General features: G+C 55.3%; 2 protein-coding genes across 9 annotated transcripts; both read right to left on the bottom strand.

Annotated features, from left to right (window-relative positions):
* Positions 1–6,566: 6,566 nt before the first annotated feature.
* On the bottom strand, positions 6,567–13,341 carry LOC123374764. 4 transcript variants are annotated; one of them, XM_045025037.1, is made up of 11 exons: positions 13,151–13,246; positions 12,800–12,863; positions 12,365–12,411; positions 10,929–10,971; positions 10,591–10,637; positions 9,908–9,974; positions 9,595–9,670; positions 9,330–9,421; positions 8,457–8,510; positions 7,714–7,780; positions 6,575–6,983 (listed from the first exon to the last, which is right to left on the bottom strand). In XM_045025037.1, the coding sequence occupies exons 2-11, from the start codon at positions 12,830–12,832 to the stop codon at positions 6,754–6,756; spliced, it is 756 nt and encodes a 251-aa protein (XP_044880972.1). In that variant the 5' UTR covers positions 12,833–12,863; positions 13,151–13,246; the 3' UTR covers positions 6,575–6,753. The 4 variants fall into 4 exon arrangements, with proteins under 4 accessions (XP_044880970.1, XP_044880972.1, XP_044880971.1 ...); XM_045025036.1 differs by lacking the exon at positions 13,151–13,246 and adding an exon at positions 13,270–13,341 and having other exon boundaries at positions 6,576–6,983; XM_045025035.1 differs by lacking the exons at positions 12,365–12,411; positions 12,800–12,863; positions 13,151–13,246 and adding an exon at positions 11,663–11,772 and having other exon boundaries at positions 6,567–6,983.
* Positions 13,342–13,811: 470 nt separating this feature from the next.
* Positions 13,812–25,483, bottom strand: KCNK4 (potassium two pore domain channel subfamily K member 4). Of its 5 annotated transcripts, none has more exons than XM_045022749.1 (7): positions 25,354–25,483; positions 22,795–23,120; positions 21,673–21,793; positions 21,357–21,517; positions 19,314–19,500; positions 16,400–16,539; positions 13,812–15,104 (listed from the first exon to the last, which is right to left on the bottom strand). In XM_045022749.1, exons 2-7 carry the CDS (start codon positions 22,981–22,983, stop codon positions 14,634–14,636), a joined length of 1,269 nt encoding a protein of 422 aa, XP_044878684.1. In that variant the 5' UTR covers positions 22,984–23,120; positions 25,354–25,483; the 3' UTR covers positions 13,812–14,633. The 5 variants fall into 5 exon arrangements, with proteins under 5 accessions (XP_044878684.1, XP_044878683.1, XP_044878682.1 ...); XM_045022748.1 differs by lacking the exon at positions 25,354–25,483 and adding an exon at positions 24,917–25,139; XM_045022747.1 differs by lacking the exon at positions 25,354–25,483 and adding an exon at positions 24,711–24,862.
* Positions 25,484–26,309: the final 826 nt, after the last annotated feature.

Raw genomic sequence — 26,309 nt, forward strand, 5'->3', positions numbered from 1 at the left:
AGGGGGCTGGTCTGGGGGATCATGGGGGTAGGGAGCTGGTCGGGGTCATTGGGATAGGGGTTGGTCTGGAGGGTCATTGGGGTAGGCGACTGATCTGGGGTTTCATAGCGTGGTCACTGATCTGATGGGAGCAATAAAGTGCTGTTAATTTGGTGCTGGGGTGAGGGGGGGTCTGGGGAATCCTGTGGGGAAAATTCGGCCCACTGTGTATGGAAATGATTGAGGCCTCTCAGTGGGCAGCAAATGCGGAGCTGTAGGATCATGGGGATGATTTTAGGTGGCAATAGGTTCATGGGGTGACATATAGCAGGAGGAAAGGGGGAAATAAATAAGGGGTAGCTTAGACCACACTGAGGCTGTGTGTCTCACTTAATGAGCAGGAGGCGAGACTCCTGGGAGCCGGTAAACGGGACAGTATCTAATCACACTTCCTCAGACTAGGGTGACCCTAAGGAGACTCTGCGCCCATGTCAAACCACTCAGGGGAATGTACTAGAGGGAAGGGGGGGTCCTGTTGGGGGGCACATCCTGAGACTCCCTCTGCCCCACACACCTGATGATCTCAACGCCCACACATTTATCCCTGAATCCTCAGGAACCAGCCCTGACCACTCCCTGAGGCACAGAGTAGGGGAAGAGATATGCCCCCAAGGTCACACAGCAAGTCAGAGGCAGAGCTGGGGAACATCCTGACTGCCTAGCCCACCTGCTCTAACCCAACACAGTTCACGTTCCTGGTACCTGCCCAGCCAAACTTGCCTCCTCCTGGCCTTGGGAGGTGAAGGTCATTGAAGGTCACTTTGAGCCCCTGAAGAGGGCCCAGCTGTCACTCCCACCCCCAAGTCACATGGGACTCATTTACCCACCTTTGCCTGACATGGCCAAACAAATGGCCCTTCATTAAGTGTCATTAGTATTAATTCCCCAGGGCAGATCCAACCAGCCCACTGGGTTGGGATTGAGAGGCTGGAAGAGCTGGAAGTGGGGGAGGAGGCCAGGGCTGGGGTAGCAGGGGCCGTGGGTCAGGACTGAGGGACACCGGCAGTGCTGGAGGGGAGCCTCGGCTGGGGTAGCAGGGGGCTGTGAGTTGGGACTGAGGGCCAGTGCTGCGTGTGTATTGCAGCCACCCCTGCTAACCCAGCTGGCAGGCTTGGGCTGCCACCAGGGCTTGGTTGGGGCCGGTTTAGTTGCAAACACAGGTGTGACCTGACTTCCCAGGCACTGGAAGATTGCCTGGGGCCTTCCCAGACTCTTAGTGACTGACTGTACTGCTCGGAAATCCCCACCCCACTCTGCCTACCCCACCCACTCAGCCCCCTGGGGCCATCACACTGTGTGCTGCTGTATAGACCCTGACCCAGATGGGGGCCCCCGCATCACGCCGGACACTGCACAGACACACAGCCCTGAAAAGCTTCCAGTCTAAATAGACAAAGGGTGGAAGGGGAAACTAAAGCACAGAAAGGAGAAGCAAGGTCAGTAGCAGAGCTAGGAATAAAACCCAGGAGTCCTGGCATGCCCTTTGTGCCTGTATGGGACTCCTGGATTGGCAGAAGCATCCCTGACTCTGAGCAGGGACAGTCAGCTCATCGCAAGGGGAACCCCCAGGCAGGCACTGTCCCAGCCAGATGGGGGAGTGGGAAGGGGGAGGTTCTCTTTGACCTTCAGCCTCCTCCACAACCTGCTAAACTGGTTTGGAAAGTCCCCAGAGCTTAGGGGAATGGGGGGTGAGCAGCAGGTTAGAGCAGGGGGCTAGGAGTTAGGACTCCTGGGTTCTATCCCCAGCTTTTGAATGCTTCCTAGAATACTCAAGGAGCTAATAGAGGAGGTATCTGAGCCTCTAGCTATTATCTTTGGAAAATCATGGGAGACGGGAGAGATTCCAGAAGACTGGAAAAGGGCAAATATAGTGCCCATCTATAAAAAGGGAAATAAAAAGGAAACTACAGACTAGTTAGTTTAACTTCTGTGCCAGGGAAGATAATGGAGCAAGTAATTAAGGAAATCATCTGCAAACACTTGGAAGGTGGTAAGGTGATAGGGAATAGCCAGCATGGATTTGTAAAGAACAAATTGTGTCAAACCAATCTGATAGCTTTCTTTGATAAGAATAACGAGTCTAGTGGATAAGGGAGAAGTGGTGGATGTGGTATACCTAGACTTTAGTAAGGCATTTGATATGGTCTCGCATGATATTCTTATCGATAAACTAGGCAAATACAATTTAGATGGGGCTACTATAAGGTGGGTGCATAACTGGCTGGATAACCGTACTCAGAGAGTAGTTATTAATGGTTCCCAATCCTGCTGGAAAGGTATAACAAGTGGGGTTCCACAGGGGTCTCTTTTGGCACCGGCTCTGTTCAATATCTTCATCAACGACTTAGATATTGGCAAAGAAAGTACGCTTCTTAAGTTTGCAGATGATACCAAACTGGGAGGGATTGCAACTGCTTTGGAGGACAGAGTCATAATTCAAAATGATCTGGACAAATTGGAGAAATGGTCTGAGGTAAACAGGATGAAGTTTAACAAAGACAAATGCAAAGTGCTCCACTTAGGAAGGAACAATCAGTTTCACACATACAGAATGGGAAGAGGCTGTCTAGGAAGGAATATGGCAGAAAGGAATCTAGGGGTTATAGTGGACCACAAGCTAAATATGAGTCAACAGTGTGATGCTGTTGCAAAAAACACAAACCTGATTCTGGGATGCATTAACAGGTGTGTTGTGAGCAAGACACGAGAAGTCATTCTTCCGCTCTACTCTGCGCTGGTTAGGCCTCAACTGGAGTATTGTGTCCAGTTCTGGGCACCGCATTTCAAGAAAGATGTGGAGAAACTGGAGAGGGTCCAGAGAAGAGCAACAAGAATGATTAAAGGTCTAGAGAACATGACCTATGAAGGAAGGCTGAAAGAATTGGGTTTGTTTAGTTTGGAAAAGAGAAGACTGAGAGGGGACATGATAGCAGTTTTCAGGTATCTAAAAGAGTGTCATCAGGAGGAGGGAGAAAACTTGTTCACCTTAGCCTCTAAGGATAGAACAAGAAGCAATGGGCTTAAACTGCAGCAAGGGAGGTTTAGGTTGGACATTAGGAAAAAGTTCCTAACTGTCAAGGTGGTTAAACACTGGAATAAACTGCCTAGGGAGGTTGTGGAATCTCCATCTCTGGAGATATTTAAGAGTAGGTTAGATAAATGTCTATCCGGGATGGTCTAGATAGTATTTGGTCCTGCCATGAGGGCAGGGGACTGGACTCGATGACCTCTCGAGGTCCCTTCCAGTCCTAGAATCTATGAATCTGACTATGGCGTTTATAGAACCCACTCCCCTCTCCTTGTTCCTGCCTATATGGCTCCTGGGAATCAGGACTTCTGGGTCCTTGTGTGTGTCAGGTCAGAGAACTCAGGACTAGTGATTCCCCCAGCTAGGACAGGGCCATACTGGGCACAGGGGAGATGCCCTGGGGATCCCTGTGGCACCCACAAGTGCAGGACAGGGCAGTGGTCCTTGCTCTTCCTGCCCTCATGTCTTGGCTCTGCCCACCTTAGCCTCTGCACCCCCCAGGTCCTGGCCCCACCCTGTTCCCCCTCCTGACAAGGTAAAAAATGCCATCCTCATGGTGCTGGGAACTGTCACCTACCCACCACTCCCAGACACCAGGGAAGGGGCCATGAACTCTGCCCCTTGGGGGTGAGGCAAACACCAGGGCATGAAGAAAGGGTTCACAAAGAGGTGCGGGGGCTGGGCAGTCACTCTACACTGACTGGGAGAAGCATTTCCAACAATGTTCCCCTGCTCTTGACTAGATGCTGCTCCTGCCCAGAGCCAGAGAGAGAACATAAGAGTCCTGACTCCTCACTAGACAATGCTGACCCCAAGGAGCCCCTCCACTCCTTGGGGTCCATGCTCCCGCTGGGTTGGGGCTCCGGCAATTCCCCCCATGTATCTGGTGAAAGGTTTGGGGTATCATCTCTGACATCACTGGGGGCTGCCTGCTAACACTGTAACTAGGCAGGACAGGCATCCCTTTGACCAACATGATACCCTCCTGGTAACCAGGTAACTGTGTCCCTCCCACCACCTAGGTAACCATCCCCACCCCCACCCCCCAGTAACTACAACAGTGGCCTCCTGTAACTAGGTAACCATCCCCTCTGTAACTAGGTAACCATTCTCTCCTCTCCCCAGTAATCAAGACTGCATCTTCCTGGTAACTGGGTAACTGTCCCTGTACCCCAGCTGGTGCCATCCTGGTCCCATGCTAGGAGCTGCCCAGAGACAGGAGTGTGTCAAATTCTGTGAAGCGTTCTCTCAGCTCTGATTCAGGGTCCCCCCAGGGACCCAGCACCTATCACAGCCACAGGTACATGGAACCAGGATCAGTTCCCAACATTTCCCCTGCCATCACAACTCTAACACAAAAACCTTGTGTTGCTATTCATCCCCTGGTCAGTAGCTCCTCCCTCTCAGAGCAATGGTCAGTCATGCCCTCTGCAAACCCAGTTACCCATCGCTGTATTAGTTACACCCACCCACAATCCCCCAACCCTTCCCACTAGCCCATTAAATATAAAAGGAAAGGGAACCAGTTTTAATTAAGATGCTGGCACACGTGAACAGCAAAGCTCCAGGGTTAGCAGTGCCTGAGAATTTCACCGGCAAGCCAATCAATGCTTTCAGGAGCCTCAGATCAATGGGACACAACTGCAGAGCATCTCCTGGTTGCTGTCACTTAAAGCGAGGTCTCAACACAAGGGCCGGACTGCAGAGTAAGCAGAGACAGCATTAAAAGAACTGGATTTTTGCTGGATGATAAGCTGATTTAGAAGGGCCCCAACACAGTTATCAGCCAGAGGAATCATAAAGGAAACATGCCTTATAACAAGAGACTCATGGAGCTTAATCTGTTTAGTTGAAGAAAGAGAAGGTTAAGAGGTGACTTGATCCCAATCTATAAGAACCTACATGGCGGGGGAAAGCCTTTAATAATGGACTCTGCCATCTAGCAGCCAAAGGTCAAACACAAGCCAAGGGCTGGAAGTTGAAGCTAGACAAATTCAGACAGGAAATAAGGCCCAATTTTTTAATAGTGAAGTAATTAACCATTGGAACAATTGACCCAGAATTGTGATGGATTCTCCATCACTGGCAAATTTTAAGTCAAGATGGGATGTTTTCTCTCGAAGATCTTTTCTAGTCCCAATGGGAATTAATCATGGCCATCCTATGGCCTGTTATGTAGTAGATCAGACTAGGTAATCATAGGGGTCTGTTATAATGTATGTGGAGGTTTTCTTAGTATCAGCTGTTTATTTACACTAGATGCACCAGTCCTGAAAGAGGCGTGGTTGCAAACCTCACAGGGGATGATCTCTTCTCTCAGGGATCTCAGACAGAACACCAATGCCTGGGTCCCAGGGAGGTCTCCAGTTAGAGAGAGAAAAGCAGGAAGCAAACTGTAGATGCTTGCAACAGTGACATCCCAAATGAATGAGCATTACAAAAGTAACAAGGAAGCAAATCTTCAGGACTGAGCACTGCTTGCAGTAAGACTGTTTGAACAGCGTACCCTGCCATAGCAATGTTATCACAATATCCTTATACTAGGGACCAAGCATGTTGGGCACTGCACAGACCCACAACTGAGATCAGGGCCCTATCATCCCCAGAGACGCCTGCCATCTTAGCCCTGCCCAAGCCAGCTCAGCCAATGCCCCTCAGTCCTGACCTGCCCCCCTCCCAGACATATTTTTGCTGATTTTATGGGATAAGGGAGGTAGAGGAGACTGATTCAAGGAGCAACAAACCCAGTTCACAGGTGACTCCTAAAATCTGCGTAAATTCTAGCCTCTGCAGAGGGCTTTATAATGGAACATGGATGCGAGAAAAGAGAGGGCCAGGGTTCCCCACCGGCTTAGGGGCTGCTCACAGCCCTTCATCTCCACTTCCTAGCAGCCCCATTGCAACCCTTATGCCCCTGGCACAACTTGAAAGCCCTTGTCTCTTGCCTCTGACCTGAGGGAAGCCCTGCCTGGTACAGGGAGCTGGGGTTGCTATTCTCACCTATGGCCAACAGGTGGCAGAGTTATGGTGTGTCGGTGGGGGCGTGTGGAGGGGACTGAGGATTTAAAAAACGCTTTGCAAACAAGACAAAGTGGGTGCTAGGGAATGGCCTAGCTAGCACCTGCAGCTTCTTCTCCACCGTCCTAGCCCTTCCCCCCAGCTGTTAGTGTCCCTCAGTCCTGACCCCCAGTGTCCCCTCACCCCCAACAACTGGACCTGCATTCCCCATCCCTAGTATCCCAGCTCTCTAGCCCCCATGCAGCCCCCATGCCTGTATGGGTGTGGAATTGACCCTGTTCATAACAGACCCAGGGGAGGGAGTCTAGGATGCAGCTACCTCTGGGGTGAGGTTATTTATATAGGGACCGCGGTCCAAGGAGACCATCCCTTACCAAACACCTCCCCACCGCCTAGAGCACAGCGACCCCCTCAACTCCCTAGAGCTGCCCGACAGCATTGGGGTTAGCACTGGCTGCCAGGGAGTGTCCCCTTCTGAGTTCCAAGCCCGCTCCCTGCAGCACAGCACCCCTTGTTCTGCTCTCAAGGAGGCAATGGGTCCGAGCAAAGGAGATAAGATCCATTTTAATTTTGTCTACAACGTTCCAAATCTCAGTGCATTCTGGGATGGGGGGCGGGGGTCTCGTGCTTGGGAGAGGGATGGGGTCATGCATTAGGGTGGTCAGAGGTCAGGCATTGGTGTGAGTGTGTGAAGTGCCAAGGTCAGGAATTTGGGGTGATGGGGTGGGGTGCAGGGGAGTTTGGGGGCTCATGGAGTGGGGCACACAGGGGTGTGGACCCGTCTGACCAACCCCTCCTGACCCGGTGCTCCTAGCCCCCAGCTGCTGTCTCAGTTGCTCCATGCGCTGCTCCATATGGTGAGTGAGCAGGTGCCTTGCCCCCAGATGCCGCCGGTAATCTGTGAGGAAAATCTGGTGATCAACACTGGCTCACAATCCCCCCTGCCCTAAGGCCCCGGCCAAAGGGAAGGAGGGGGGCACTGTAGGTGCAAGGGCTCCACCTAGTGGGCACAAGTAGCTGCATCACAGGCTCACCCCCTCCCTGCCCTATGAGGAGTTAGCCCCACGCTTGGAAGCCACCTTCCCCCCCCACCCCCGTGTTTATGGCATGCTTGATGTAATCCTTGGGCCTGCCCTTTGCAGGGTTTCCCATCTATCGGCTGGCATTGCACAGCATATGCTGATTGGCCAAGGGAAGGGGTCAGGAGTCAGGGTCTTGGAATTGGGGGGAGGGTTGGACAGGCTCAGATTCTGGACAGTGTCACTCCACTGCATAGTGTTGTTGCATTGCCACATGGGGGGGGTCATGTGGTGTAACGTTGTTGAGTCGCATTATGTTGCGCCAGGGGGCTCACGCAGCGCAGTGTCGTCGTATTGTTTCCCCCGGTGCAGTGTGGTTGCGTTGTGTCACACGGTGGGGGGTAGTTGCATGGTGTTGCTGGGGGGGTGTCACCTGGCACAGGGAGGTCACATGGTGCTGTATTGGGTTGCACTGGGTGATTCCATTGGGATGCCATGTTGCATGGTGTCACCCTGCTGCATTAGGTGCTGGCTGGAGTGGGATCCAATTTCCCACTGAGCTGACACCCCCAACTTTACCCCCACCCATCACCCGTGTGTCCCCCTCACCTTTCAGGGTCTCTGTCAAGATTGCCAGCACCTCCTCCTCCATCAGCCCCAAGAGGGGCAGGGGCACCTGTGGCGGGAGGGAGTGGCTTTACCACTGGAGGCTCTCAGGTCTGGGAGCGGGGTATCCCCTCCTCTCTGGCTATGGAGTGGGGGAGCTCAGTGTCCAGGAGGTGATTCCCTGCAGCCCTGACCCTCCCTGGGAGGATTTCCGAGCACTCATCCACGTGATGAGAGCCTCAGTTCTCAGTGGTGCCCTGAGACTGGGGGAGGGCACTGTGAAGAGGCCCCTTCCCCACCGACATAGGACCCAGGTGGGGCATTAACCTTGTGTGTGTTCCCTGTGGGTGGGTGGAGGGAGCTCAGGGGATCATGAAAGATACCTATACTGGGGTTCCCCATCAGGGCCCCAAACTGGAGCATCAGAGGTGATGGGGGATCACATGAGGGGACTGACTCGGGGGAGGGAGCCCCATAAGAGGGCATCAGGAGGGGCTGGGGTGATCAAGGCCGGAAGACAGGTCACCATGGGGGATCAGGGAGATTGTGGGGGACACTCTAGGGGCTCAGGGTAGGGGTACTGAAAGGTAGTCAGAGGAGGCTGGGGGCAGGTGCACTGAGTAGGTCAGGGCTCAGGTGAGATGGGAGGGGGCTGGCAGGAGGCTCAGGTCTGGGCAGGGTGGGATCATACCATCAAAGGGGGGAGAAGGGCCCCATAAACCATGGCGTGGGGGGGAGAGACTCACAGCTGCTTTGCAGTCCCGCTCGTGTTTCCTCAGCCGGTGCCTGTAAGATTGATTCTGGCCCAGTGAGGATGAGCAGAGAGCGTGAGATGGGAGCAAATACTGTCATGCCCACCCTGCCCCCCACCCTGCCTGCCTGGGACCACACAATGCCCCCTGTCACCCACCCCCACCTTGCACCCCACCCTGATTGTCTGAGACCACCCAACGCCCCCTGCTGCCCACCCCCGCCTTGCACTCCACCATGATTGCCTGGGACCACCCTACACCCCCTGCCCCCATCCCCACCCCGCACTCCATCCTGACTGCCTGGAACCACCCAATGCCCCCCCATCCTGACTGCCTGGGACCAACCAATGCCCCCTGCTCCCCACCCCCACCCACCCTGTCTCTCTGAGACCACTCAATGCCCTGCCCCCATCCCTGCTCCCTAGCTATCCCCACCCTAGTTATCCTGGGCTTCCTCCCCAGCAGAGAAAGCTGAGAGGTGAAGGGCAGGAGGCCTGGGGGAGGGCCAGGCCAGGCTGTTCCCAGGCTCTCTGGGTTAAGCTTGGCTTCCCCATCCTACCAGGAGCTCTGTAATGCTGGATTCCAGTGGACTCACTGGCTTGCTTGGAGCAGGCTGGGTGGGGTCCCTGCAGATCCCCCCAGCCATGTCACTCCCAAGGAGCAAAGGCTCTGCCAGGAGTCTGAACTCGTTGGGACTGATTGGAGCCTCAGAGGGTGCTGGAGCCCAGAGGCCCAGCCCTGGGCACAGAGCCGCTGGACTTGCCCTGGTGAAATGCTGAGCCTGGGTCTGACAAATAATAGGGCTCCTCCCAAAGGGACGGTCAGAGTATCTGCAGGCCCGAGATGTGGGGGTCTGGCTGTACCCACCTGTGTTAGCTGGTCCACGTGGTAACCCCGCTGGTGTGCCAGTCTCCAGTGGCTGATGCGACTCCCTATGGTCAATATAGTGCTGCCCATGCCTGAGGGGGCAGAGTGACTGAGCTTGAGGTAGAGGGTGGGGGCTCAGTCTATAACCCCCACCCACCACAGATCCAAAAGCACACAGGTATCCCTCACCTGGTGCTGAATGAAGCCACCTCTGGGGTGGAGAGCGGGGGCTGTTTACACAGGGATTCCTCCCCCCATGACTCACCTGAGAGGGTGGTGTGTGACTCCAGCTGGGGGAGATGGGCTGAGGTCGCTAAGGCTGCAGCAGCAGGCCCAGGTTCCTGGTGGGAGGAATCCCTTTAGAGAAACTGGGGGCAGCCGAGATGCCCCCTAACTCCATCCCCAGGCCTTCCTCTCCTCCTGTGGCTTTGAACCCCTGGCATCTAAGAGGCGTCTTCCTTTCCCACCTCCTCCCCCACAGGCAGCCCCTTCCTTGGAGTTGGGGGGAGGGGGGAGTGAGCAGGGCAGATGCCCAGATCCCACTGCCCCCCAGCCCTCTGTCCCCCAGTCACTCCTACCTCCTGACAGGCACAGTCTGGTTCTTCTGGGTCATCATGGGGTGGAGGGGAGGTGCCCCTGGGTGACCTGTGGGTGGGGAGGGCATCCTGGTGAGAGGAGAGTATCCCCCGCCCCTCCCCAGATCAGATCAATGGGCCCATCTAGTGCAGTAGCCTGTCTTCCCCTCTCCCTGCCCAGGAGCAGACCTGTGGGACCATCCAATCCAGCATCTCCCTCCCCCAGCTCCAGGCCAGACTGTGTTCCTATGTGGGGGGGTGGCTGGAGCCCTGGAGTGGAAATTCCTTTAGCACCGATCAGCTAAAAGCTTCTGTGAGGGGGGTGGATTCCATTAGGGGCATGAGAGCAGAGTCCCCTGGGGGGCATGGAGCTGGTGGGGGGATGGAATGGGGAAAGCAGCATCCCCAGAGCAGGTAGGGAGCCGGGATGGAGAAGCTGCTGCTGCCCCACAGAGCAGATCAACCCCCACCCAATGAGGCTGAGCTGTCTGCCCCCCATGGGTCCCTGACTCCTGGGCATGCCACAATCTAATTGTGACCCCCCAGACCCAGCCATGTCCCCCAGAGGACAATTGCCCCATGGATCCTGTGTTACATATTAACCCCCCTTCCCGAACTCTGTCCCTCCACCCCCAGTCACTAGAGATGGAGAGGCCTAGATGCCAACCCGATCACCCCACTCTTACCCCTCAGCAGCATCCATCATCTGTTCCCCCTGCTCCAGCACCTTCTCCTGCAACAACAGAGTGAGTTAAAGCAGACTCAGCTGCATCCCTTTCAGTGACACCCCAGAGAGCCCCAGTCCCTCTCCCAACACTGTGGTGCCCCCCCAGGAACCCCAGTCTCTGTCTCCCACTCTGCAGTGACACCTGCCAGCACCCCACATCGGTATTGGCACCATACAGGGATACCCAGTATTAGCCTCCCCCTAATATGGGGATGGCATTGTAGAGGATTGGGCACCTCCCAGCCACTAACGAAGACCACTCCTCCCCGCTCCACACACCCCAGTCCCATCCCCTACCTCCTGGGCAGTGCTGGGGTCAGGGGAGAGGCTCCACGCAGACCTGCAGAGAGAGGCAGGGCTTAGCAGGAGCATCACAGATTTATCGGGGTGCACTGTGCTGGCAAGCATGTCCAGGAATGCCCTGTGGGCGTGCCAGTCCCTGGGGTTAGGGTGAGCACCCCTACTCCAGCAGGCCTAGGCAGGGTCCTGAGCTCTCCAGCGCCCCGTGTGTCTGTATCTCCTTCTCCTTCCCCCGCCAGAGCCTCGCTCTCTGCTCCCTGGCCTGGGCAGCCAGATTCTTAATCCAGCGACATAGAAACATACGGCTGGAAGGAACCTGCTGGCTCACTAAGTCCAGACCCTGCTCTTGCAGCCAACCTGTTATAGGATCCTGGTTGGAAACTTACCCAGCTCCATCCTCAGGCTGGTTGGGGTGCTTGCCCACCCCTCCTCCCACTGAGAGGCTGCTCCAGACCATCCCTCCTCTGCTGGGCACAAACCTCACATTCAGCCTCAGTGGATTCCTGGCCAGGTTATCCCCCATTTGTTCTTACGCCAACATTCATCACTCATAAGCCCCACTGTGATCATCCAGTCTGACCTCTCGCACCATGGGCCATAGGGCTGCCCTGAACTAATTCCCATTTGAACTAGAGCAAATCTGGATTTTGGTGGCCCTTTGCTAGACTGAAGAACCTTCTGTTAACATGTCTGTTCTCCAGGCAGGTGCCTAGAGACTGGGAGCAAGTTACCTCTTCACCTTCTCTTGGTTAAATGACAGTAACTGAGTCCTGCAGTCTCTCTCTGTACAGCATTGTACCAGTAAGGCATCAGGATAAGGCATTATTACCTGACAGCTGCCCCTGTGCCTACATGGAAACATTTCTCCAGATTAAGGCAGGGTGTGAATTTTAACTATTCCTGATTAACTGCATATGTGGATGCTCTTGGACCAGGAGCAGAGTGCCTTGTTCCAGATTAGTTTAATCTGGATTAGGATAATTTGGGATAAGGCACTCTGATTCTGAAATTAGGGTGTCCACACATGGAGTTAGGAATCATTAATCAAGAATAGCTCCTGAGTAGACAAGGCTTTGGTGCCCAGGTGCAGCCCTGCAGGGCTCCCAGGTTCGCTCCAGGGCTCTGTTCCTAGGGACAGTTCTTGTTGGTGCATCCATCCCCAGTCAGAGAGAGCTGCAGCCATCCCGTCTCCCCTGCCCTGGAAGGGAAAGTAACCCCTTTCCGCTCATGGGATGGCAATCCCAAGGGTATGGGGAAACTGAGTCATGCCTATTGTTCTTACAAATATGGCAGCATTTCCCACATTTTCCACAGGGTGATGTGATATACCCCCACCCCGTGTTTAGTCAAGTATCCTCCCCCACCCCCAGCTAACTATGTAGCCCTGTACCCCATGCCTTTGGGGTGATATTCCCAGCATCCTCTGCTCTCACCATCTGCGCAATTCCGTCTCGCCATCCAGTTCCATTCCTGCCTTGCCCTGCAATGGACCAGGAAGCCATTAATGGGGTGCCCCTCCCTCACAGCCCCTTTGCTGGAAGGAGGTTATCCAGAGGACTGGAGCTCTCCCAGATGCCACTGCCACCCCTCTGTGAATTGGGGCCCAGCTCTCCCAAACACCCTCCTTGAAATTGAGACCCAGAGCTCCTTCCTGAATCGGGACCTCATGACTACAGATTCCTGCCCTTGAAACCAGGACCAGTGCCCCAGATGCACCCCCACTTGAAATCAGAATCCAGTGACCCAACAGGCCCCCTCAAACTGAGACATAGTGCCCCCAGATGCCTTCCTATCCATGTTGCATCCTCCATTGCGCCCCACCACCACCCAGAGGGATTTTGGGGGTGTCACCTCACATGTCCTGTTACCTGCTCTGTGTCCAGCTCATCTCCACTCTTCATGATGCCCCAGGGAACTGGGTGAGCTCAGAGCCTGAGACACCAGGGGGAGGGGAAGTGTCAGAGCTAGCAGCCCCCACTCAATCCCCCCCCCTTTTTAGCCCCCTCATTCCTATCCCCCACATGCCTTTGGTACCCAGTCATCCCCACCCCAGCACTCCCATTGAGCCCCCACATCCTTCGTGCCCCTTGCAGCCCCATCACCCCTCTTGACATCTGCCTACCCCTCCACACATGCCCGCTAACCCGCCAAACCCAGCCACACACCTCTGCCCCCCATTTACTCCTCCACTCCCCCTCTCTCATCAGACCCCCACCTACTTTGTGCCCCCCCATCACCCTTCCAGTATGGGGCACAGAGAGAAGCTGGAGTTTGTGGGGGTTAGAGACCACAATGACCATACACACATGCCCCCCCAAAAAGGAAAGGATGGACTCACAGACACCCCACTCAGACCAGGACCCCATGGTGCCCTGCGGTGACGCCATGGCAACAGAAGAACCCTGCTGGGCAACAGTCTCCAGGCCCCCACATCCCTTCCCAGGGACCCCAGATTCCCTCACTTGCCCCCAGCAGAGCTGGGCGAGGAGGAGACTCACCCCCCCAAGGTCCCCAATCCCCCACGCCATACTTTGCACAGGTCCCCTGGGGGTGGAGGACCCCTGGGAGGGGTGACACCCCCCACTCTTTGGCCCCACCTCCATCATGCTCCACTTACTTCCACTCCCAGCACCCCTTCTGCACTGCCCCCCCACCCTGGTTCCTGTCCCCCATCAAACCCCTACAGCCCCTTGCCTCTGAACCCCCCTACACCTCTTCCATGCTCCCCCACCCCTCCTGGACTGGGGCCTCCTGAGCACCCCCTCCCTGAGGCACTGTGCCAGCCACGCCGACCCTGGACAGACACACGGATGCAGTGTCTCATTCAGATTTTGGTTTAATCTGGAAAATAAAAAACAAAACAAAAAATCGTCCATCGAACAGAGTCAAACAGGCACCTTTGTGTGTGTGGATTGGGGGGGGTGGGCGGCGACAGGACAGACAGACACACAGCGGGATCGCTGGGTGGACACCCCCACTCCCTACACCACGGGGGAGTGGGGGAGGCAGCAGGGAACAGCATTGCCCCTTGTTCGGTTCAATACATTCCCCCAGTTGATTTGGGAGGGGTCACCCCCCAGGAGTCTGGGGGTTCAGAATATCATTTGGCAGTTTGATCCCTCCCCCCTTTTGGGGGGGCTTAAGGACCCAGCTCACAAGGCAAATGAGGCACAGATTTGGGGGGAGACAGGGGTGTCCCCCACGAGCTGCCCCCCAGACACTCCAGGGGAGGGAGTTAGTCTCTGAACTGGGGTGGTAGGTGTCTGTGTGCAGTGGGGTTCCCTGTATTGGAGTGGGTCTCCTGGTACCAGGAAGGGGATGGGAGCAAATCCCTTTTCTGGGCGTGGGTGGGGTCTGGTGCTGGGGAGGGACAGTTAGCACCTTGAGGGGACCATGGAGGATGGTGTCTCTGTGCCAGGGGTGCTCAGCTGGTACCGGGGTAGGAGAGGCAGTCTCAGTGCTGGGTTGGCAGTTGGCAGCAGGGGGGCAGTTGGCATCACAGCGGATGGGATGTCTCCATGCGGGGTGGCCCAGTTGGTACCATGAAGGATGGGAGGTCTGTGTTGGGGGGGACCCATTGGTACCATGGGGGACAGGAAGGCCCAGCTGACAGCCAGGGGGGCAGTCTCTATGCTGTTGGGGGCACAGGTAGCACCATGCTGCAGGGTGGCAGTCTCCGTGCTGGGGTCGCTCCACTCCCCTCTAGACCGCCTCGCCCTTGTGGCGAGTGCGGCTCAGCAGGTCCATAGGCAGGCCGGGGGGCTGGCCGTGGGTGTGGCGGGTACGCAGGCGGCGGAGTTGGCGGGGGCGCTTGGCCTGCAGCCCCCCTTCGCTGGGCGCCTCGCTCTGGGTGTCGGAGCTCTCATCGATGAAGGCCAGGTTCTCCCCCATGTAGTCTATAGGGCGCAGGCCGCCCCCCGCTGAGGCGGCCATGTTGCGGGCATTGAGCTGTGCCACCTGCAGGGCGGTGCTGGGAGAGGGGAGCTCCGGGCGAGGCAAAGGAGGTGGTGGAGAAGGCGTGCCAGGTGGAAGCTCTGGGGGCATAGGGGAGGGTGGGTGTCCCTTCAGCGTCCCCACTTTCTGAAGCTTCTCGGGCAGCCCCATGCCCGTCACCCGCAGCTGGGCTGTCACATTCCCTGTCCAGCTGGCAGCCTGCGCGGTGAGGCCCCCCATCTGTAGGTTGAGAGGGGAATCAGGGACAGGCAGGGAAATCTCCCACTGATCCCACCAAGTACACCACCGAGCCCCGCCACTGACCTCCCTGCCCACATCCCTCCACTGATCCCCTCAACATACACCCCCAGCCCCCTCAGCCTGCAGGGTGAGATCCCCTGCCATCTGGGGGGAGAGTCAGGGAACCCATCCAAGCCCTGCCACTGACCCCCCTCCACTTCCACCCTGACCCCCCACATACTTACTGCTCCCCACCCCATCCCTTCCCACTGACATGCCCCCGCTCCACATGAACCACTCCTCCCTTCCCCCACCCATCCACTCTGCTGGATTGGGAGGTGTCAGACTGGGGGGGAGCATGCCCTGAGGTGTGTGTACAGGATGTGGGGGGAGGCTCTTTTGGAGGGGGTGCATGCTAGTGTGTGTGTGCAGGGTGGGTACATAGCCTTTGTGCACCAGGACAGCACGCGCCAGTGGGTGTATCTTGTGGGGGTGGGGTGGAGCAGTGACAGAGTCCACAGGGGGATGCAGGGGCTGTGGGAGGGGTCAAATAGAGTGGTCGGCTGGGGGTGGGGAGGACCCATCTCATCCCACGTGTGCTGGGTCAGCACCCCCAGCAAGTTGTCAATGGGGGGGATGGGGGTCCTTTAAGGGGTTGGAAGAGGTGGTGGTTGTGAAGGGGTCTGTAGTGGGGTACCAACCCTGGCATGTGTATGCATGTGTATGCTGTGTACTCGCAGCCAGTTGGGGGTGCCGTGGGGGGGGGGTCATTGGGATGGGGTGGGGACACCATGGGGGAATGCAAAGTCTGTGGGAGGATGCAAAAGGGTGTTGGGGGGCAGAGGATAGTGAGAGTCTGTGGGGAGTTGGAGAGGTGGGGTGGGGGACAGTGAGGGGGTTAGAGAGGTGAGGGGGATAGGTCTGTGGGTGACAGGAGGAGACAGTGGAGAGTTCATGGGGGGATGCAAAGGGGAGGCAGTAAGGGGGATGGAGGGGAAAGACAGTGAGGGGGTTCATAGGGGGAGCTGGAGGGGTGGGGGGCAATGGAGGCTCTGTGCGGGGTTGGAGGGGCAAGATGGCAGAAAGTAGGGGGGTTGGAGGAGTGGGGGGCAGAGGAGAGTCCGTTGGGGGTCCATGAGAGGATGCAAAAGGGGGCAGTGAGTGGGTCAGAGGGCAGGATAGTGAGGGTTCCGTGGGAGGGTAAGGGGCAGGATGGGGGGCAAAGAGGGGATCTGAGGGGTGGGGAGAAGTGAGGGGATCAAAGGGGCGGGGTGGGGGAAGTGCAGGGTACCAACCTCGGCCCGTGTGCGACGGGACAACACCCGCAGCCAGTTGCCAATCATGGTGAGGATGGAGGCGAAGTAGGCGAGGCCCAGCAGGATCCAGAACCAGACCAGAGGCTTGTACCAGGGGTGCTTGTCCCCCATACCATCACCTGGGAGGGAAGATGCTGAGACACTGCCCCCGAAACACACAACCTCCTCGCTGCACCGGCTGTGCCTTCCCTGCCCCTCTCTCCCATCACTCCACTGCCCCCAATCCTCCTGCCAGCCCCTCTCCACTCACTTCCCTCTGCCCCCTCCCTATTCTCCTTTCCCTGTACCAGGCCCCCCCTGGCCTCATAAGAATGGTCAATGGTCCATCTAGAGCAGTATCCTGTCTTCCGACAGTAGCCCACACCGGAGCTTCAGGGAGAGTGTACAGAACAGGGCAATTTGGAGAGATCCACCTGTCTGCCACTCCTGGCTTCTGACAGTTGGAAGGTTAAGAGCACCCTAAGCATGGGGTATATCCATCTCTGACCATCTTAGCCAATAGCCAGTGATGGACCTATTTTCCATGAACTTATCTAATTCTTTTTTGAAACCAGTTATACTTCTGGCCTTCACAACATCTCATGAGAGGTTGACTGTGTCTTGTGTGAAGAAGTATTTCCTCTTATTTGTATTAAACTTGCTCCCCATTAATTTCAATCAGTGACCCCCTGGTTTATGTATTGTGTGAAAGGATAAATAAGACTTCTCTATTTTTCTACACCAGTCATGATTTTGTAGACTTCTATCATATCCCCCACTTGATTGTTCAGCTTAGAAAAGAGACAATCCTAATATTTTTAAACTCTCCTCATATGGAAGTTATTCCATACCCTTGATCACCTCTGTTGTCCTTTTCTGAATGTTTTCCAGTTCCACTATATATCCTTTTTGAGATGGGACAACCAGAACTGGACAAAGCATTCAAGGTGTGGGCACATCATGGATTTATATAGTGGCATTATAATATTTTCTGTCTTATTTTCTATCCTTCCTAGCATTCTGTTAGCCTTTCTGACCATTGCTGCACATTGAGCTGAAGTTTTCAGAGAACTACCCACAAGAACTCCAAGATCTCATTTTTGAGTGCCAACATCTAATTTAGACCTCATCATTTTGTATGTGTAGCTAGGATTATGTTTCCCAGTGTGCATTACTTTGCACTTACCAACGCTGAATTTCATCTCCCATTCTCTTGCCCACTCATGCAGTTTCGAGAGATCCCTTTGTAACTCTTTGCAGTCTGCTTTAGACTCAACTATCTTAAGTAATTTATCATCATCTGAAAACTTTGCCATTTCACTGTTCACTCCCCTTTTCCAGATCATTAGTGAATATGTTGAATGCACAGGTCCCAGTCCTTCAGGGGACGCTGATATTTACCTCTCTCCATTCTGAAAACTGACCATTTATTCCTACCCTTTGTTTCCTATCTTTCAACTAAATACTGATCCACGAGAGAGCCTTCCTTCTAATCCCACGACTACTTTTTTCGTAAGAGCCTTTGGTGAGAGACCTTGTCAAAGACTTTCTCAAAATCTAAGTACACTATATCGACTAGATCACCCTTATCCACATGCTTGTTGACCCCTCTCAAAGAATTCTTGAGTCATGAGCCACAACTTCCCTTTACAAAAGCTGTGTTGACTCTTCTCCAACAAAGTGTGTTTATCAGTGTTAACTGATAATTCAGGGGTTTTTTTTTTTACTATAGTTTCTACCAGTTTGCCCAGTACTGAAGTTAGGCTCACTGGCCTGTAATTGCCAGGATCACCTCTGGAGCCTTTTTTTTTAAATTGGCATTACATTAAGCTATCCTCCAGCCATCTGGTACAGAGGCTTGTTTCAGTGACGGATTACATACCACAGTTAGTAGTTCTGCCATTTAATGTTTGAACTCTTGTGTGAATACCAACTGGTCCTGGTGACTTATTACGGTTTAATTATCAATTTGTTCTAAAATCTCTTCCACTGACACGTCTGTGTAATAGTACTTCACACGTATCACCCAAAAAGAATAGCTCTGATGGGGGTATCTCCCCAACAGCCTCTGGAGTGAAGACTGATGCAAAGAATCCTTTTAGCGTCTCTGCAATGGCCTTGTCTTCCTTGAGTACTCCGTGAACACTTTTGTGGTCTGGCCCTACTGCCTGTCTGACATGCTTCCTGCTTCTGATGTACTAAAAAAAATTCTTACTCTTACTTTTTGTGTCTTTAGCAAGTTGCTTCTCAAGTTCTTTCTTGGCCTGTCTTATTACACTTGTACCCTTAACCAGCCTGAGTTTGTTGGAACTCATTGGAATGTGATTTCCAATATTTAAAGGGTGCTTTTTTGCTTTTAACAGCCTCCATTATTCTGCTGTTTAGCTCTGGTGGTATTCTTTTGGTCCTCGTATGGTCTTTTCTGATTTGGGGTATACATTCACTATGACCTTGTATTATGGGTTTTTTAAATAGTCCCCGCTGCTTGCAGGCATTTTGCCCTTGTGACAGCTCCTTTTAATTTCCATCTAACAAGTGTCCTCATTTTGTGTAGTTCCCCTTTTTTAAGTTAAATTTTACTATAATGGGATTTTGTGTGTGTGTATTATCTCCCTACAGAGATGCTTAATTTAATTACATTATGGTCGCTATTACTGAGCAGTCCTGCTATAATTAGCTCTTGGACCACATCCTCTGCTCCACTTAGGACATCACACCTCACCACCCACCTTCCCTGTCATTCGCTCCTCACACCTCCCACACTGGGACCTACTAGGGGCTCTCTCACACTAACCCCCACACACACTAGGCTCCCCACTCCCCTTTCCTTGTCTCCCATGAAGCCCAGCTTCCACTGAGCCCCGGTCCTGCCCATCACCGACAGCCTCCCCCATATAGATCCCCTCATGCCTACCTGCTACATAGTCCCCGAAACCGATGGTAGTCAGCGTGATGACCACAAAGTAGACAGATTCCAGCAGGGTCCAGCCCTCCACTCGCTGGAACACAATGGTGGGGATGGTGACGAAGAGGATGCAGCCAATGAGGATGAAGAGCAGGGCAGAGAGAACCCTAACAATGGTGGGACTCACTTGCCATTTCTGGGAGGGAGGAGACAGCATCAGGGGAGTACCAGGGGAAAGCCCCTCCCCAACACTCACACTCTGACCCCCGAGAGGGGAACCACCACCACACACACCAACCCCTTTGCCCCTCACACACACTGATTCCTCTTAACACACACACACACACACACACACACACTCTCTCTCTCTTTTGCCCCCCCCTCACACAGCCCCCTGGCAGTAGAGGTGCCACCTGGCCGGGTTTTGTACTGCTTTGCCAGGTAGAAGATTTTCTGTGCTGGGTTTTTTCACTTGAGACATGCCAAAGCACTCTACAATCCATGCCTTGTAGTTTGGACTGTGGCCCATGTTAGGATGAGGTAAGAAAAATTATAAAAGACATCCACGCAGTGTGCAGCGGCAGTCAAAAAAGCAAACAGGATGTTAGGAATCATTAAAAAAGGGACAGAGAATAAGACAGAGAATATCTTATTGCCCTTATATAAATCCATGGTTCGCCCACATCTCGAATACTGTGTACAGATGTGGTCTCCTCATCTCAAAAAAGATATACTGGTATTAGAAAAGGTTCAGAGAAGGGCAACGAAAATGATTAGGGGTTTGGAACGGTTCCCATATGAGAAGAGATTAAAGAGGCTAGGACTCTTCAGCTTGGAAAAGAGGAGACTAAGGGGGGATCTGATAGAGGTCTATAAAATCATGAGTGGTGCAGAGAAAGTGAATAAGGAAAAGTTATTTAATTTTTCCTATAATATAAGGACTAGGGGCAACCAAATGAAATTAATAGGCAGCAGGTTTAAAACAAATAAAAGGAAGTTCTTCTTCACACTGTGCACAGTCAACCTGTGAAACTCCTTGCCTGAGGAGGTTGTGAAGGCTAGGATTATAACAGGGTTTAAAAGAGAACTGGATAAATTCATGGAGGTTAAGTCCATTAATGGCTATTAGCCAGGATGGGTAAGGAATGGTGTCACTAGCCTCTGTTTGTCAGAGGGTGGAGATGGATGGCAGGAAAGAGATCACTTGATCATTACCTGTTAGGTTCACTCCCTCTGGGACACCTGGCATTGGCCACTGTCGGTAGACAGGATACTGGGCTGGATGGACCTTTGGTTTGACCCAGTATGGCCATTTTTATATTCTTATGTAAAAGAACATAAAAATATACAGATTGTGTGGGGGTTGTTTGTCTGTTTTGTAAAACGATTCTCTAACGCATTCTAGTAATACCTATAATGGGTAATAGGACCCTTTTTCTTAACAGGGGGCGTGGCTGGTGGCCGGGTTCTGGTGGTGGTGTGACAAGTGGACCAGATTTTGTTGTTGGTTGATGGGCTGACGGCCAGGGGCTGTGATTTATTAGGTGGCAGGGTGGCCAGAGGCTGGGTTTTCTGCACCTCGGAGGTGGCCACCCTACCCAGGAGGGGAACTGTGCCACACAACCCTGGGGAAAGGACCCTCCCCCCACCTCTGGGAAGGGAATCCCTGGAACCCACGGGGTGGGGGCAGAGAGTGTTGGGGGAGGAAACAGACTGGGGAGCCCCCTGGGACAGGAGCCCCCAACCAAGCTGGCCCCATAAATGGGAAAGATCTAGTGCTGGGAAGCAGAGCTAGGCTCCTGGTCCCACTATCTGACCCCTCCTCTGCAGCACCTCTGCTCTGCACACAGCCCAGAGAGTGGGTGCAGGGGCATGGGGGGGGGCTGCTGGGGGAGCAGAGGAGGCTGGGAGACCAAGGGGGACCGTGGAAGACACTGTAGCTGCTGGACATGAGGGGTTGGAGCGGGGGAAGCACTGACGACCCTGGAGCTGCTGGGTACATGGGCCCTGGCTCTGTGGGGGTCGAGGGACAGGGACGCAGAGGGCACTCACCAGGAAGATATCCTCCACCTTGCTGATGGCCTGGCGCAGCGAGAAGCCCAGGTGGTCGCCCACCCCAGCCAGCAGCATCCCGAAGAGCGGGATCCCAACCAGAGCGTAGAAGATGCAGAAGAGACGCCCCCCCTCTGTCTTGGGGGATGTGTTACCGAACCCTGGGGGGGGGCATGGAGTCAGCAGGGAGGGGGCAGAACTGATGCCCCTTAATCCTGAACTGCAGCTCACTGCTATTGCAGCCCTGAGCACCCACCCCCAACCTCTGCCCTCAATCCCTACCCACAGCGCGCACACACATCCCACGGGCCAGTACCGATGGTGGTGATGACGGTGCCAGCGAAGAAGAAGGCGCTGCCCATGTCCCAGTTGGTGCTGGTGCTATTGGTGCTGTTGGCTGTGGGGTCAGCGCCGGCACCCATGGCGTCTCTGACATGCTGGGGAAAATGGGAGGGGTTAATGCTAGTGCTTTTGGGTTCCCCCACATCATGCAGCTCCTGCTGTCCCCTCCCCACATCCTTAACCCTGAACTTGGCTTTCCCAGTACACATTTGCCAACCCTTTCCTGACTGCCCCATGGCTGTTGTCCCCAGACACCTGACTGCCCCCCACCTCTCCCCTCCCCTCTTTCCCCTTCTTCTCCCCATCTCCCCCTGGAAACCCTCCATCAGCCTCCCCCCACCCCATTGCCCCCTAAATCACCCCAGCCTGCATCTGCTTCTGCCCCATACCCTTCCCATGCCTCCAGCACTGTCCCTCCCCATCTACCCCTTACAACCATCCCCTCCCCCCCCCCATTGGCCAAAATCAGAGTTGTCAATCTCAGGAGTTTTCCAGCCTGGCCCAAGGGTTAGGGGGAAAAGCCCCTGTGATTGGCTGCTCTTCTCCCACTTTCTCCACCTCCTGGGAAGGGCAGCCAACCAGGGCTGCTGCAGGAGGCAGATGATGCTCTCCCTCCCCCACAAGAGATATCAGCTAGAGACTTGTGGGGTGTGAGGGGAGAGAAGGAGCAGGGGACAGGAGGGAATGGGGGAGGAAAGGAGAAAGAGCCCAGCAGCTTAGGGCAGCCCTGCTCCCCCCTTCAGCCCTGCCCCTCCCAGACTGAGGGAGGGTGACAAGCCCCATGGAGCTGCAAGAGGAGGGGGGCAGATGTAGGAGGCCAGGGAGGGAGTTAATTTCTGGACTAGGGGTACAGAATTAATTCATTAGGATTTTAGGAAAAGCTGGAGGCTCTGCGCAATCCCTGAGCCAGCAAGAGCCTCTTTCTCTTTAGGAACTGGCAGCACTGTAACTGAGGGAACTTTCAGTGGTGGCCATAGCACTTCCCATCACCCCCACCAATGCCTGCTACCCCCTCCCCCAGGCCCCACCCCTGCTCCCCTCTTTCCCCCATTCACCCCACCCCATCCCCCTCCATGCCCTTCTCCCACCATCTCACCAGGATGAGTGTGTCCAGCTCCTGGCTGGGCACACAGCGATATCTCTGCAGGAACTGCTCACGGACGACAAGCAGTGCCTCCTGCTGGCGGCTCTCGTGCGGCTGCTCCAGCAGGCGGAAGACGAAGGCGCCGCTCACCAGGTAGGCCAGCACCACTGTCAGCAGGGCCAGCACCGTAGCCCGTCGCATCACGCTGCCCCGCCCACTATGGGGTGTCTGCCCCACCCCCGCCCCACTCAGGATTGACTCCTTAGATGAGTAGCAGACAGGCAGTGCCCCATGGTTCTCGGCAGGGTTGGGGGCTGCAGGGGTCAGGGGAGAGCTCACTACAGGGAGAAGATGGGGGTGAGTGTGGGGGGAGGCCACCCCAATACCACCCATACCCCAATAACCTCCAGTGCAGAGATCCCCATTGCACCCTAATATCACTGACACCCCATCCCAATACACCCATAACCCAATAGCCCCCACTGCATAGAGTCCCCCATTACATCCAAATACCATCCATAGCCCCCCACCCTGATATGCCCCACCCATACCCCCATTGCATTGAGACCCACATTACACCCTGATACTACCCATAGCCCCCCACTGCAATAAGCCCCACCCATACCCCAATAGCCCTCACTGCAGAGAGACCCCCCAATACTACCCATAGCCCCCTATTCTGATATACCTTACCCATACCTCCATCCAATATGCCCCACCCATAATCCACTCACCCTCACTGCAGAGACAGCTCATTACATCCCAATATCACCCATAGCCCCCCACCCTGATACACCCCACCCATACCCCAATAACCTCCACTGTAGAGATTCCATTACACCCATTCGTACCCCCAATAACCCCCACTGCATAGAGACCCCCATTACACCTGATACTCAGATGGCCTCCCCCTGATATCCCCCACCCATACCCCAATCTCCACTGCATATAGACCCCCAGAGGTCCCACTCCAATATGCTCCACCCATACCCCCATAACTCCTACTGCTTAGAGACCCTCATAGTCCCTACCCTGATACACTCTATCCATACCTCCAATAACCCCACTATGTAGAGACCCTCCAGTATACCCAATACCGCTCATAGCTTCCACCCTGATAAGCCCTCTTTACCCCCTCCAATAAACCCCCTTCTTAGAGAACCCCAACCCAATATGCCACACCCAGTAGCCCATGGTGCTCTGGGGCAGTGGCTCACTGGGGTGGGGGATGGGAGGAGTGTGGAGAGATGCCTACCCCACATAGTCCCTACTGCAGAGACACCCATTACACCCACATATCCCCAATATCCCCACCCCAATACCACATGCATAGGGGGCTTCGGGGATAGCTCTCTGTGGGGAGAGGACACAGGCAGAGTCCAGAGAAAGACACCCTCCTTCTGCCAACTCCCCATATCCCCCACTGCACAGACATCCCTCTATGCCACCTCCCACCCCTAGTGCCATGTGGTGTTCCAGGGGGTGGCTGGGGGTAGCTCACTGCAGGGGGAGACCACTCCTACAGCACCATACCCATCTTCCTCCAACAACCCCCGCTACACAAAGACCCTCCATCCTCCATCTCCAAATGCCCATAGTGCTTGGCAGGGCAGGGTGAGAAGAGACACTCCTTTTTCCCACCCCCATAACATAGAGAAACCCCAGTTCTCCCAAATACCCCCAATACCTACGCTACTCCGGGAGATGGCGTAGCTCACTGCAGGGGGAGGGGTGTGGGGGAATATACCCTCACCTTTCCCCCATTCCCAACCTGATACCCTCCCATCCCCCATACCCTCTGCCGCCCCATCCACCCCCCGCTCTGGCTCAGCCCCCAGGCTGCCCATGGGAGGTAGGTTGCTCATTGCAAGGGGATCACAGGGAGTGGGAGCATCACGCCGAGACTCCTCTGCCCCCCCCCTCCATACCTTATGGTGCTCGGCGGGAGGGCAGCGAGAAGGCAGGTTGAGAAGCTGCACTGACACCCCGGCTCCGCCCCCCTCCCCTTGGGATCCCCCCAGCGCCGCTCGGAGCCGGAACCTCTGCCCAGTGGGTCCCCCCCCCAGCAGACCCCGCTCCCCAACAGACGGGACGAGCCAAGGAGCTCCGGGGGGGGGGGGAGCGCTCCGCCCACCTCGCTGCCTCCCCCGGCCGGCCCCCAGCTGGGCAGCAGCGCGCAGTGCGCACCCGGCGGGGCGGGCAGGGGCTGCGGTGGATGGAGCCGGGGGGGGGTCAATGAGACGGCGCCGGGGCTGCTGCCAGGAGATGCTGTAGCTGGAGGAGCAGAGCTTAAAGGGGCAGGAGCAGCCGGGTGTGTGCTCAGCTGCCCATGAGGTGGGGGAGGGGCACCCCCATCCCCGGACCGGGGACCCACGGAGGGGGGGTTAACCCCGGTGGGTCGGGGGGAGGGGTTAACTCCAATCCTAGGGATCCCCGATGGGGAGGGTCTTGGGGGAGTTAACCCCAGTCCCGGGGGGGCCCACACGTAGGGGATACACTGTACAGCCCCTTGCAGAGGGCGCGGGGGTCTCCCTCCCCCGCCCCGGGGGAAAGGCTGCCCCATTCACTCACCTGGGTGCCATGCAGAACCAGACCCTACAGTAGCTGGGCTCCAGGGAGCGACGGAGGGGGGCTGAGTCTCCCGGCCCCTCCCAGTCGGGTGCGTGGGGGGGGAAGCTGCCTGGTGCACAGCTGGCTCTGTGCCAGCCCTCCCCCATCCAACCTGTCAGCCAGAGCCCAATTAACGGGAGTCTTTCAATTAGCTCTGCCCCGCCAGACCCTGGTGCCGCCACCGCAGGTTTGGCACTGCACAGGGGCCGCCAGCCAGCGTCCGTGCCCGGCCTGCCAGCAGAGGGCTGCAGGGAGCGGAGCAGGAGCGCCAGCTGCAGGGGGAGCTCCCGGCTACTCCACGCTTGGCCTCTGCCAGTAGGGGGCGTTGTACACGGCCCCCTGTCGCCCCCTGTGGTGTGTACACACACACACACACACACTTACACTTGTCTCATACACAAGAGTGAGGCTCGTTCTCTCCAGCACTGGGTGACAGACACACATGGTGATTCTCATACACCCCCACATGGTGCCTCTCATACACCCCCGTGTCACACATTGTATCACACACACTATCACACCCCATCTCACACACATCCCTGTGTCTGTGTCTCCCGCACAAACTGTCTCACACACCCTGTCACACACTGTAGCTTACACACTGTAACACCCCCTCTCACACGCATCCCCGTGTCTGTTGCTTGTACTTGGACTGTCTCACACAGCATCACACACTGTCCCACCCCATCTCCATGTCTGTCTCCCGTACATGGTCTCTCTCACACACCACATGTATCTCTCACACACACACACAGTTTCACCCCATCTCACATGGATCCCCATGTCTATGTCTCATACACAAACTGTCTCACACACCCTGTCACGCACTGTAGCTCACACAGTCACACCCCATCTCACACACATCCCCTGTCTCGTGTCTGTATCTCGGACTCGGACTGTCTCACACAGCATCACAC

The sequence above is a fragment of the Mauremys mutica genome, chromosome 7 (assembly GCF_020497125.1).
Source record: "Mauremys mutica isolate MM-2020 ecotype Southern chromosome 7, ASM2049712v1, whole genome shotgun sequence".
Taxonomy (NCBI): domain Eukaryota; kingdom Metazoa; phylum Chordata; order Testudines; family Geoemydidae; genus Mauremys; species Mauremys mutica.